This window comes from Musa acuminata, chromosome BXJ1-10, assembly GCF_036884655.1.
Source record: "Musa acuminata AAA Group cultivar baxijiao chromosome BXJ1-10, Cavendish_Baxijiao_AAA, whole genome shotgun sequence".
Lineage (NCBI taxonomy): Eukaryota > Viridiplantae > Streptophyta > Magnoliopsida > Zingiberales > Musaceae > Musa > Musa acuminata.
The window spans coordinates 9,423,163-9,436,822 of NC_088336.1; the positions used below are offsets into that span (position 1 = coordinate 9,423,163).

A 13,660-nucleotide genomic window follows, 5' to 3' on the forward strand; every position below is an offset into this window, starting at 1 on the left:
GGTGGGGGGGCGGGGCGGGAGCCTCCTCCCCTTGTTTCCTCTCTCTCTCTCTCTCTCTCTCTCTCTCTCTCCTTGCGTGTCTGACCAGGACAAAACCCAAAGAGCCCCAAATCATTTGAGAAATTTGAGAACTGAAGAGGAGGTCAGGAGTTGTTTTTCTTTGATGGAGTCGGAGATTTTTTTTGGGGTTGCAGAGGGGCATTTGTGGCATGTTCTGTGTCTAGAGAGGGAGAAGGGGGGGGGTTTGGAAGACACCCTCCTCTGAAGGCACCTATCCTTCTTTCTTTCTCTTTTCCTCTTTCCTTCCATCCTCATCCTTCCCTGTTTCTCTCTCTCCACACCTCCGCCTCTTGTTTTCATCGTATAAATTTTATGACAAGCTGGGCCATCTGGGAGGAGATGGATGGAGAGAGATTGGAGGGCATGATCTCTGTTCTCTGCTCCCTTTGATGTTGGTTGGGATGAGAGGAGACTAGCTTGTGGCTGCTGCTTCGCTCTGATGCCGCACCTGTTGCCTTAGTACCTTGTGCAGATCAGATGGTGGTGGGGGGGCAATGGTAATGGGTGTGGATGGGACAAAACTCTTTTATAGTTGTTGTTGGTTGCCTAGTTTACTCGACTGCCCCCTCCTCTCTCAGTTATTTCTTTCGAGGCACCCCCATCACTTTCCTTGTGTGACCACAAAAGAAACTGTCCCAGTCTGAAACTTTTATTTTCTTCCCTCTTGACATGGAATGATGAAAAGTCTTACCCCCTTCCCGTCTCTGAAACTTCCTTCAAAACACCTCCAGGGGATAATTTGAAATTCTTCATCACTGGGGTAAACACATAAATGTCTAAATCAACCAGCACTCTTGTTTTCTCCTTCCTTGAAGGAATCAGCGTCACATTCCTGTGCTGAATGCTTCCAGTTCCCAAGTCCGATATGGTGAAGCTAAACACAGATTCAAGCAAAAAGAGAGAGAGAGAGAGAGAGAGAGAGAGAGAGAGAGGATTGTCTGCTCATACCCTTATGCTACTGCTGCTGAGCAAGGGAAAGCTGCAGATGTATCATTAGCAGGTGTCTGGGAGCTGTGACCATCTATTATGGCTTTCGGCACCCACCAAGGCTTCCCTGTTTATAGCTTTCATTGGCCTTCAGAACTTGTGGATCCTTGACTCAATGGTAGAGAGAGAGAGAGAGTTTTTTCTTCTTCACAGTAGAGTTTATGTTCTGATCTGCAGCTAGCATACTGATGTAGTTTCCTTGTCAGTGGGTTGGGAAAAAGAAGAAAAGAATTATTCTGTTCTGCAACATACTACAATTCATTTGGATGGTGGCTGATTTGTATGCATCATAAGTATGATCAGTGATCATTATCGTTCCGCTCTGAATAATTCTTTCTGGTCACCCTCTCATAGTTCAAATCTAATATTGCAGTCTCTTACCAGCAATAGATCTTTTGATATAGCAAGTTGTTGCATGATGATGATGCAGATCATAAGCCTAATTGGGGGACAACCAGCTTTACCATTTTTAAGTGTCAGGGTTTGACTACAGATCTTGAATACCAAATCCTCATAGTTCTCAGAAATAACCATTCCATATCAATGGAACAATAGTTTGTCCAAATAATTGAGTGAATGTTTCAGCACAACTTTCTTCCTCAACAGAAGGAACTACATTATACTTATGCATATTGCACACATAGATATATATATATATATATATATATATATATATATATATATATATAGAGAGAGAGAGAGAGAGAGAGAGAGAGAATAATTTCCTTCAATTGATAACCCCATTATCCTTAATGAGAGTGTTCTGGATCCCAGTTAATCAATAATCACATTGTAACACCATTCAATTTATAGATTTCCAACTTATCACCTACCAAGGAATCCAAAGATTTCTTTACCTTTATATTCATGTAAACCCCACCCATTCATCTGCTTTAGATGAAATGAATGTGAGAGAGAGAGAGAGAGATGATGGCTTTCTTTTAAGTCTTGGGCAGTGGTTTCCCAGCTAAGAATGACTGAAACAGTTGGAATGCTCTCCTTGGTTGGAAGAGTGGCACCTCATGCCCTGCTCCCCTCACTGAGGCAAATATCATTCCTTCATATACCTCAGTCCACCCTGCAACCTGCACAATTCCAACATCACTCACACAGAAAGCATCAAGGGATCTCGAAGAAGAAGAAGAAGAAGAAGATGCATACCTGTCGACCTGAATACCATGGATACCAAGGGATCTTGATCTTTAACCCAAGATGGCTGATGGAGAACCTCGTCGCTGTCACCGGGACGACGGAGTCGGTGTCACCACTGCCATGGAAATCACCTCAAATCAAACATCCATGATCACAACCCAACAAGAAGCACCTCGTCATACTTCACCTGAACATCCATATCCTCAGGCCAGCTCCGATCAGCTCCTTGTAAGTGGGCAGCATCGAGAACTCAGCATCGCCCCACGTCTTGATCAGCACATCGCTGGAGAAAACCAAATACAGATTCCATCACTGAATTCTGCAACGAAGAAAACAGTGTTCGTTCCACAGGGTTGCAAGTGGCACCTGCACGCAGTCCACCGGTAGGGGATTCCCGTGGTGTTGGCGTGCATCGCCCTCTGCACGTCGGGCCGGTTGTAGTACTTCTCGGCGTAGTTCTCGGTGCAGGGGTCGTAGCCGTAGGAGCTGCGGCGGAGCAGGGTGTTCTTGAACCGCAACCGCCGCTTTGCAGCGTTGGCGCAAGAGGGGGTGTAGATGCTGTACTGGTCGATATCGCCGAACTCGTGGTTCATGGCGTAGCTGATGGCGCGGTCGCACTTCCGCGACGTCTTCGTCGAGCTGAAGTTGCAGGAGGAGAGGATGGATCGGTAGGTGCCGTCGGAGACCATCGAATGAGTCCACCAGTAGGCGACGGTGCCGAGACTGTCGTAGTAGTTGTCCGTCACCGCATTGCCTACCTGCTCATCGTGACATCTCATTACAACAATTAATCCAAAGATCCTGCTGGTGAACTCAACCAACACTCACAAAAATTCCTTTGAGGTTGATGAAAGGCTCCGAAGACGCCTTGTTGTGATCGATGACCTTTTTTGCCAGTTGAGGAACGTAGTGCCCTGCAACAAAACCAGTCAAAGCAAATGAAGCGCCACCAGGAAGGCGATCAACGTGACTGCGCGCTCACGAGAAGATTACTACCAGCATAACTCTCTCCAGAGATGTAGAAATCTCGAGCCTTGTATTGCGGGAATCTCGACATCCACCCGATCAAGAACATGAGAGCATCTCCAGCTGCAGATGGAGAAGAAATCAGCATCAAACACTTCGATGCAGGGAAGAACTGCTCGTCTCGAGCGTTTACCTGTTCGCTCGTCGCCGGAGGTCTTGAGGTCGGAGCTGGTGTTGGTGTAAGAGAAGCCGACTCCGGCGGGCGACTCCAAGAACAGTAGGTTCGCTTCTGCTCAGATCAAGAAGGTTTCATGGAGTGGAACAGTGAATTGAGACTTGATCGGAACAGGGAATGGAGATGGTGGTCACCTCGGTTCCATGAGAATTGGTTGAGGTAGAGAGATGAACAGGTACGGCTGATCCTGAAGGGACCGATCTCCTCCGAGGCGCCGTAAGCCACCGACGAGCAACCTGGGCCTGGTTCAAGAATGCCATTTTGGTCAAGGCTCTAATTGAATTCGGGAAGGAGACCGGATTTGGTGGGGGAAGTCATCTTTTGACTTCCATTAGTCTTGCAAGTCAAAACAGGTGTTTTTGCATTCAACCTAATAGTCAATATTGCCATTAAAAAATACTAAAAATATTAATCTGATAGTAATATACCAGAATTCAATACCTCTACCTGGATATGTAGAGTATGCAGAATTAAATCTTTAAAAAATATAACACTTTCCTTATCTAAATCTATCAAATCATCATTATCTCTAAACTTGTGTTATGGTGGCTAAGTATGATTTCAAGTATCTATTATTTTTTTAATTCAAGTCCGTTCCAAATCTGATTTAAGTGGATTGGATAATGAATACTTGAAAAAAAATCTGATGAATTTATCATATCCAAAATCATATCAGATAGCTATTTTATATAAATCCATTTAAAAGGATATCCAAAGGCAATATAAGCAAATCGGATGGGCGTAAGATTCAGAGAAAAATCCAAACCCTGCGCACTAAATGTCATGCGATCATAATTGTGTCTGCACAAAGTACTAACACTACATCAATGCTTCTATTATTTGCGGTCCTACAAATTCATACTCGTTATAGAACTTAATAAGATCCGAATCCAATTCAAAATTTTACATATTACATATGGATTCTCATTTTAGTTCCGACATGCTCTATGAGTCAGACAATATTGGCTCCATAAGCCAAGAGAGAAGTTGCAGGTTTGGATTGACTTGTCTTCTAGTGCTTTATTTCTTATGTGCAGGCAAGGCTTTATAGAGCTTGAGATGAAGATTTTTATGTAGAATTAATGTAGATACAGAAGATAAAGCAGCATTATTTGTCTGCAATTCAACTATTCAAAGAACAATTCAAATATTCATGATTAACAGCACGAGATGAAGGGAAAAACAAAAAGCAGAATCATGATTAACTTGTTATAAGTTATTATCATTAAGAAATAAGTTAAAAAGAGACATTCAGTATGAAAAAGATGTTGTTTGTTAGTGTTAAGAAAGAACTATTCCCAACCCCTAACAAATTGATATTATATAACGTAATATTCTATATATTTGATGATAGAGCACATTTCAGTATTGTCCATGTAGACCTAGATAAGCAGACGCGACAATATGGACATAGAGCTTCAAGTCTTATATGGCGCACAGTGCATATGTGGTAGGCAACCGCTCGCTACCCCTCTATACGAAACGACATCATCACAGTACAACTGTCTTAGAAAACTCAGGATAGCACTGCGCGACATCGATCCATGCGAATCGGTCGACGCTCACATGGAAGCTTAAGCCGATCGCCCGAGGAGCTGTCGTAGTAAATGGGCCATATACGATTAGCTCGTCCTCGCAGGTATAAAAAGCCAACCCTCCCTGATCGGAGGGGGGGACTTCCTCTTCTCAGAAAATGGCTTAACTTCTATAATCGGGATGATGCTAACTTAACCTTCGGAGTGGCTAGATCGAGAAACCCCTCCTTGCTCGACCTAGGCCTGTGTACGGGAACCTAGTGATGACGAAGCAAACTACGTGCCGACAAAAGAATAACGTGCAAAGCCAACCCCGAGCTCAACTTGACCCCGACAAGGGCCACATCGCAAGGATGATCCTAAGCATTAGTGATCAGATCGAGCCATGTTGACACCTCAGTTGCGGTTAGAGAAGTTCACTAATATTTTAACGTTAGAATGAGGGCCGATATCGTAGGAATGACCCACGACTAACTCGGAGCCCGCTCCGTCGAAGAATCGCCAGTAACCCACCTTGCCTATAGGCTCGGAGGGCAACCACTCACTGCCTATGGGGACATGGGGCGGGGTTGACATAAATGTCGGATTGCTACTGGTGTATGTTCAATGGGATTCTCCCTCCGGAAACACCTCGGCATCCGTAGTCGTCTTGCCCAAGGCATTCCTCGGTCTTGCCAAGCAGGTATAAGCCTCGATGAAAATAATGCAGATAGTCACCTCGCTTATCCCGCAACTCATGTAGCTAATGGCTCCATAGCCGACTGCACCTACACTCCCTCCCTTTGGAGCTACCCGACACCCCCTCGGTCGATCCGTCATCGCTGATGAGATATAAAGAAAAATAACTTTTGTATATGAACAAATACTAGCATGCCATAATATACAGCGGAATTAAATGGAACCATAATCAAATAGAACACCAAGATATATGTGGAAAACCCCTTCAATGTGAAGGGTAAAAACCATGGGGTAAACTAGAGATAATCCACCATAATATAATGAATATACAAATCTCAATCTCTTGCCCAAAACCCTAGCAATAATTATAAGAGAATAACTGGAATACAAGGATCACGTTACTGTGCACAATATCTAAATCCTCCTTAATTCTCCCTAAGTAATCACAACAAGAATCTACTGGAGATCTAATCTAACATGAGATGAAAGCACAGCTAGATGATTGAGAATAGTCTCTCTGTGTTATCACAATTAGGTTAAGAGGGGATGAGCTGGGGGGTGATAAAGCCCACCTTGGGCTGAATATGGGCTGCCAGCCTAACAACCTCCCCCTTCAGCCCATAAGGGAGGCTGTCCCATAACTCCTCAATGTGAAGCCATGCCGACCAGCTGTCAACATATCTCTTATCTTTCTTTTGGTAAAATCTTTGTTAATATGTCTGCTCCATTATCATCTGTGTGAATTTTTTGAAGATGCAACTACTTCTCTTCAAATACATTTCAAATCTAGTGGTATCTGACATCTATATACTTTGACTTGGAATGAAATATTGGATTCTTACACAAATGGATGGCACTCTGGCTGTCACAATGCACAATAAAATTTTTCTGTTTCAGTCTCAATTCTTGTAAGAATTCTTTCATCTATAACATTTCTTTGCATACCTCTATAGCAACAATATATTCTGCCTCTATGGTGGAGAGAGCAATACACCTTTGTAATCTGGATTGCCATGACACAACTCCCCCTGTAAAAGTAAGTATATAACCTGATGTAGACTTCCTCGTATCCATATATCTTGTCATATCTATATCTGTGTAATTTGTCAACACAAGTGGTCCACCTCCAAAGCTTAAACAAACCTTAGAGCTCCCTCTGAGATATCTAAAAATCCACTTCACTGTTGCCCAATGTTCTTTGCCTGGATTTGTAAGAAATCTGCTAGTAACACCAACTATATATGTGATGTCCAGCCTTGTACATATCATTGCATATATTAAACTTCCGACTACTGAAGTATAAGGAACCTTTTGCATTTTCTCCTTCTCCTCATCACTTGACGGACTCTGTTCTGAGCATAACTTGAAGTGACCTATAAGTGGAGAACCAATTGGTTTTGCATTGCTCATACTGAATCTTTCCAATACCTTCTCGATGTATTTCTCTAGTGACAACCAAATCTTCTTATTTTTCTTGTCACGAGAAATCTACATATCTAGTATTTGCTTTGCTGGCCCCATGTCCTTCATTGCAAAAGACTCACTTAGTTCCTTCTTTAACCTATCAATTGTAGACATATCTTTCCCAAGAATAAGCATGTCATCAACATAAAGTAAGAGAATAATAAATTTCTCACCAAATCATTTGATGTACACACAATGATCTAAAACTATTCTTTAATATCTATTTTCTATCATAAATGAATCAAACTTTCTGTACCACTGTCTTGGAGTTTGCTTTAGCCCATACAAGCTCTTCTAACTTATAAACAAAGTTCTCATTATCTTTGACTTTGAAGCCTTCTGGTTGCTTTATATAAATTTTCTCCTCCAAATCACCATGAAGGAAAGCTGTCTTCACATCTAATTGCTCAACCTCCAAGTCCTGGCTAGCAACAATACCAAGAGCAACACGAATAGAAGACATTTTAATAACAGGAGAAAAAATCTCTTCAAAGTCAATACTTTTCTTTTGACCAAAGCCTTTCACAACCAATCTAGCTTTGTACTTTGGTTGAGAATAATATTCTTGAGTCTTCAACTTAAAACCCACTTGTTCTTCAAGGTCTTCAGTCCATTTGGTAGTAGTACCAAATCATAAGTGTGGTTTTTCTGAAAAGCATCAATTTCTTCCTACATAGCAATGAACCATTTCTCTTTCTACTCACTTTCAACTACTTCCTAGTAATGTTCTAGTTCACCTGTATCAGTTAGCATCACATACTCATCCGTATAGTATCTTTTGGAAGGTTGACGTTGTTTAGAAGATCTTCTCAACTTAGGTTCTACGGGAAGTTGCTCTTCAACTTCTTCTTGCTCAATATGTCCTGCAAGTAGATCAACATCAGGCTCACACCATCCTCCTGCATATCTCCCCCATCATCCTAATATACTGGAGGAGTAATTGGATCACAATCTGCTAATCCTTCTACAGAAGTCTTGGCCGGTGTCTTCTTCTTCAAATATTCAAATGTTTGATCTTCAAAGAAGACTACATCTCTGCTTCTGAACACCTTTTGTTTTTCTGGATACTAAAACCTGTAACCAAATTAATCATGTGAGTAACCAAGAAAAATATATTCTTTAGTCTTACCAGCTTGGACCTCTCATTGTTTGGAACATGTGCAAATGCACAACAACCAAACACTTTCAAATGTCTGTAGGAAACATCTTTCCCTGACCATACATGCTATGCAACATCACCATCTAGGGTTGTATATGGTGATAAGTTGATCACATTAACTGTAGTCCTCAAAATCTCATCCTAAAACCTTTTGGGTAGCTTGGCCTGTGGAAGCATACATCTAATTTTTTCTTTGATGGTGTGGTTCATCCTCTCTGCAATAGCATTATGCTGAGGTGTACCAGGAATTGTCATCTCATGTTGGATACCATGTGACCTATAATAATCATTAAATAATCATGTGTACTCACCACCATTATATGATCTTATGTATTTCAATTGCCTTTCTGTCTTCCTTTCCCTAGCATACATTTTTTTGAAAATATTAATCACCTGATCTTTGGTCTTCAAAGCATAGGCCCAAACTTTCCTGGAAAAATCATCTATAAAAGTGACAAAATAAAGTGCACCACTTATACCAGGAACATCAATAGATCCACCAGGAATTTTTTTTTCCTCAAAGGACCACATACATCTGTATAAACATGGTCTAAGGCATGCATTTTTCTAGATATAGCAGGACTAGCAAATGAAACTCTGTGTACCTCTGAGGTATGACAATATCACTATCTTGGAAAGAGCTTACAATCCCTTCTCGCTCATGTGTCCCAATCGTCTATGCCGCGACTCCATGCTAAAGTCTTTCTCTATAGCATTTAACTGCTCATCACAAGCTTTGGCCTGCAACCTGTATAAGGTATGACATTTCTTTCTATTAGCTATAACAAGAGAACCCTTACTGAGCTTTCATTGCCCTCTATGAAATCTACTATCATAATCTTCATCATATAATCTTTCAACTGAAATTAAATTCAGTCTCAAATCAACCACATGCCTCACATCTTTAAGCACCAACTTGTAGTCAAGATTGGTCTTTAAATGGATATCATCCATGTCAATGATGTTTATCGTGCCATAGTTGCCTATCTTGTTAACACCAAAATTCTCAAACCTATATGTAGCAAAAAACTCCCTCCGTGGTGTAGCATGATAAGAAGCACCTGTGTCAATCACTCACTCAAGATCCTGACATATACAAGAAAAAATATCATTATACAAGAAAAAATATCATTAGAAGGATACAAAATCAAATAATCACCACCCTGCACTGTAGCTGTGATACTCCACTTCTTTTCCCTTTTTCTTGTTCTTCTTAGGTTGCTTACATTAATTCTTGTAATGTCTTTTCTCACCACAGTTATAGCAAACGATATCTTTCCTTGATCTTGACTTGCTTCTACCAATACGTGAACTGCTTCTAGACTTTGACCTTTATCTATTATCTGAGATAAGTGCTTGTGAATCATTCTGAGATGTTGCTAAATTCTTTCTTCTCAACTCCTCATTCAATAAACTACTTGTTACTTGACTCATTGTGACAACACCATCTGGCGTAGAATTACTGAAAGAAACTACTAGTGTCTCCCAACTTTCTAGTAATTAACTGAGAAGTAACAATGCTTGCAACTCATCATCAAGAGACATTTTCATAAAAGATAACTAGTTAGTAACACTCTGCATTTCATTCGAATGTTCATCAATAGAAGCACTCTCTCTATATTTTAGGTTCACAAGTTTTCTAATAAAAAAAGCTTTATTGCCAGTTATTTTTCTTTCATAAAGACCTTCCAATTTTTTCTAAAGAGAATATGTAGAATTTTCAGTAGAAACATGGTAAAAGACACTATCATCACGCCACTATCGAATAAACCCAACTGTTTTTAATCTAACCTCTTCCACTCATCATTTGTCGTTGTGAGTTTTGCACTATCCCCCTGCAAAGGTCTATACAAATCTTTGCAATACAAGAGATCTTCCATTATTGGTTTCCATGTCATCCAATTGTTTCCATTTAAACTAATTACGCGAGAAACATTACTAGCCTCCATGTTTAAATACAAAATTAAATCACTACAACCCTACTCTGATACCAGTTAGGATATAAAGAGAAATAACTTTTGTATATGAACAAATACTAGCAGGCTATAACATAGTGGAATTAAATGGAACCATAATCAAATAGAACACCAAGATATACATAGAAAACCCATTTCATGTGAATGTTAAAAATCACGGGATAAACTAGAGATAATCCACTATAATAATAATGAATATACAAATCTCAATCTCTTGCCAAAACCTTAGCAACAATCACAAGAGAATAATTGGGATACAAGGATCATGTCACTGTGCACAATATCTAAATCCTCCTTAATTTTTCTTGAGTAATCACAATAAGAATCTACTGTAGATCTGATTTAACCTGAGATGAAAGCACTACTAGATGATTGAGAACAGTCTCTCTATGTTGTCCTTATCTTCTTCCCTTTCTTTCTCTTCTTTTTCTGTCTTGTTCTCCTCCTTTTCTTTGGAATCTTGTGGCTACCAAAACACTACCTCTTTGCTACCCTTTTTTATTTTTTTTTATAATCACCATATTCCTCTAATATAAATTAGGATTAGATTAAAATGGAATAAGCTATGGGCTGATAAAGCCCACCTTAGGTTGAATATGGGCTATCAGCCCAACAATTGTAAGTCTTGAACCATGACAAGTTCGAGGAACAAGCCGGAGGCTTAAGGATGATGCCCTAACGAAGCACCCTAGCATCGTGCTCGATCGAGCCATCATTTCCCTAGCCCGATACTCTGTCATCGGACTCGGCAGATGACTGTTGTAACTCTTTCAGACCGTAAACGACATGAGTCCCTACTTTTATGGATCTACTGTGAGCTACATTGGAGCAAGAAGTTGGTAATCAAATAATAAATTGACTTCGTCGCCCGCCGCGAGGGGAGGGGAGGGTGAGGGGGCCGGGGGGATTGGGGTGGTGTTCGGTGTTGGGGGTTGTGGGGGGCAGCAATAGCAGTACAGTAGCAGCAGCATCCCAACGCATCCCCTGAACACTGCGCGTGCTTTAAAGGCTCCTCTGTCCTGTCACTGACCAACGAATCTCCCACTTAAGTCAAACCGTGGCATAGAGTAATGGAAGCTTAAGGATTAATGCACAAAGAAGGGGAGGAGCAGTGAACACCTTCCTTTTCCTCTCCCTCCTCACACTTTGGCTCAGTTCAAGAACCAAAAGTTGGAAGGGTAAAGTTGCTTCAGCTGTGGAAGTTGTTGTTTTCATGCTCTTGGTTTCTTCCCACTGTGATGATGACAGTGGAAGAAACAAAGAGAATTTTGCAGCTTTGGGTCTTTTGGGCAGTTCAACAGCAAACGGAAGTCGCAAAAATCCTGGGTTTGATGGACTGCAAGCAAAAGCCTATCCTTCCATTGTTTTCAATCCAAAAGGTCTGCCTAACTATTTTATGATCTCTGCTTGCGTTTCCAACACACTTTGCATCTTTGTTATCACCTTTTAGAGCATGTAGCCAAACAAAATGATAATGTAGACAACAAAATATTTTGCCGTTATTATCTTTGTCCAAACTGGAAACAGTTCGAACCCCCATCCAACTCATACTTCCCACATCTTCTTACAGAAACAAATGAACACTCAAGTTGCTGCCACATGCCTACCAGAGATTATGACTTCACAGATAACTTTGGGGAAGGGAAGAAGAAGAGAAGAAGAAGCGCAACTCACATGCAAGTATATACGATTGCAGAATAAAGGAGACTGTAAATTCCGAACATCTGAAATGTTTATGGTAACAGATACTGATTTGTTAGGAAGTTTAGGCAGACACACAAAGAATACTTTAGATTATGATATGAGGAGCTGACACCAAACAAAGGAGGAAATCATGACTTGGACTTTGTCCCTCTTATCCAGGGAACAGTGATCGCTGCTCACATGATCCACAAACTGTGCTGCAGGCCAAAGAAGCAAAGAAACAACCACCTCAGAAGATCCAACTCTGTAATCTAATATTCCTGCTTCACATTCTCCACCCTCCCCTCAGGGAGCACGTTCGCAGAAACCCGTGTTCGCGCACTAACATTCGCTCTTTCTCTTGGTTGGATTGGACGGCATCCATTCTGTCGGGTTCCTGCATCCTGCGCTGGCAGGCCCAGCTCATGCCACTTTGGCAGTTACTTGAGATAGGATCATGAAGTGTTTGCCAATGTTTTACTGTGGCCAGTTTACTGTAAACCAGCAACAGCCTCCTTATCATTCTGGAATCAATGGCATCTCTTAAATCCTTAGGAGAACAAAGAGATGATCTTCTCCTCCCTTCTCATGATCTAAAAAACAAAGTCTAACAGCAAAAAAAAAAATCCTAATTTGTTTGGAGAGAAATAAAGCTCAAATGAGTCTTATCTTATTTTCTACCCCGATAAAAATTCAAACTTTATGGTCAAACCCAAAAGAATTTTAGGGTTCCCTTCATGAAGCACTTTTAGATCTAAAGAGCTGATTTTGGATTAGAGTAGAGATCTGAAGATGAATTATAGTAGACGGCCTAAAGAGTCGACAATGACTAAGAAATCAGCCACAAATGTTCAGTCACGGTAGCTAGCGAGGAAGCAAGGAAGGAGAGACTGACCTCCATTAAGCCAGAGTACCAGCGGCTTCTTAGCAGCGTCGGTGGCAGCCTCGGTGAGCCAATAGAAGAGCGCTCTTCCCTGCTCCTTGTTTACTGTGACATACCCCGAGAACTGGGCGAAGGTAACCGGCGGTTGCCCAGGGAGCGCCGTGATCCGGTCGTGAGCTTGTTGGTCGGCCATGGTGCCCACTGCAGCAGTAAGCAAAGGGAGTAGAGAGATGAACAACAAAGATAGGGAGGCGTCCCTCAAATGACCACCCATTGCAGCAAGCATAGAGCTCCCAGAGTCCCCACTCTGTGCTGCAATGTGATGTATCAGTGTTTCTGTAGAGGAAGGAGGTGGTTCAGTTCACAGAAGCTGCTTCATATTTATAGAAGGCCATATGTGGACTCTGTGGATGAGAGAGTTCAAGTGCTCATGTTGGAATATCTACTGCAGCTGTATGTGAGAGATGAGAGAAGGGTAGCTGACCTATCTGTGGATGAGAGTATTTACTACATTGCTGGAGTTGGAGCCCGAGCAACAGGCTGTTAAATTCAATACCTTGAAGATGTATACCTCTCTCTCTCTCTCCCCCTCTATAGAGTTTATTGGTTTTGTGAGAGATGGTGTGGTCCTGAAGTTAGATGGAAGGAGAAAGTGTATCCAGTGAGAGCAAATGTTCATCTGAGTTATCTGTAGAAGTGGATGGGAGTCAAGAATCACTGTCCTCTACCAACTCCTGTGTTACTTCTTGAAGCTAAAATATACAGGCATTTATAATAAATCAAAGTGCGGAGGATTCATATAAAGAAGAAAAGAAAAAGAAAACACACAATCAAAGTAGGATGACGACTCTCTTTAAGCACATTTAACCATTTCTTCTTCCT

General features: G+C 41.3%; 1 protein-coding gene across 1 annotated transcript; it reads right to left on the minus strand.

Moving 5' to 3' along the window:
• Nucleotides 1-1,779: 1,779 nt before the first annotated feature.
• LOC104000089 (serine carboxypeptidase 24-like) lies at nt 1,780-13,253 on the minus strand. The gene is made up of 9 exons (XM_009422034.3): nt 12,791-13,253; nt 3,535-3,642; nt 3,359-3,454; nt 3,196-3,288; nt 3,028-3,113; nt 2,566-2,957; nt 2,387-2,482; nt 2,209-2,314; nt 1,780-2,132 (listed from the first exon to the last, which is right to left on the minus strand). The coding sequence occupies exons 1-9, from the start codon at nt 13,062-13,064 to the stop codon at nt 1,989-1,991; spliced, it is 1,395 nt and encodes a 464-aa protein (XP_009420309.2). The 5' UTR covers nt 13,065-13,253; the 3' UTR covers nt 1,780-1,988.
• Nucleotides 13,254-13,660: the final 407 nt, after the last annotated feature.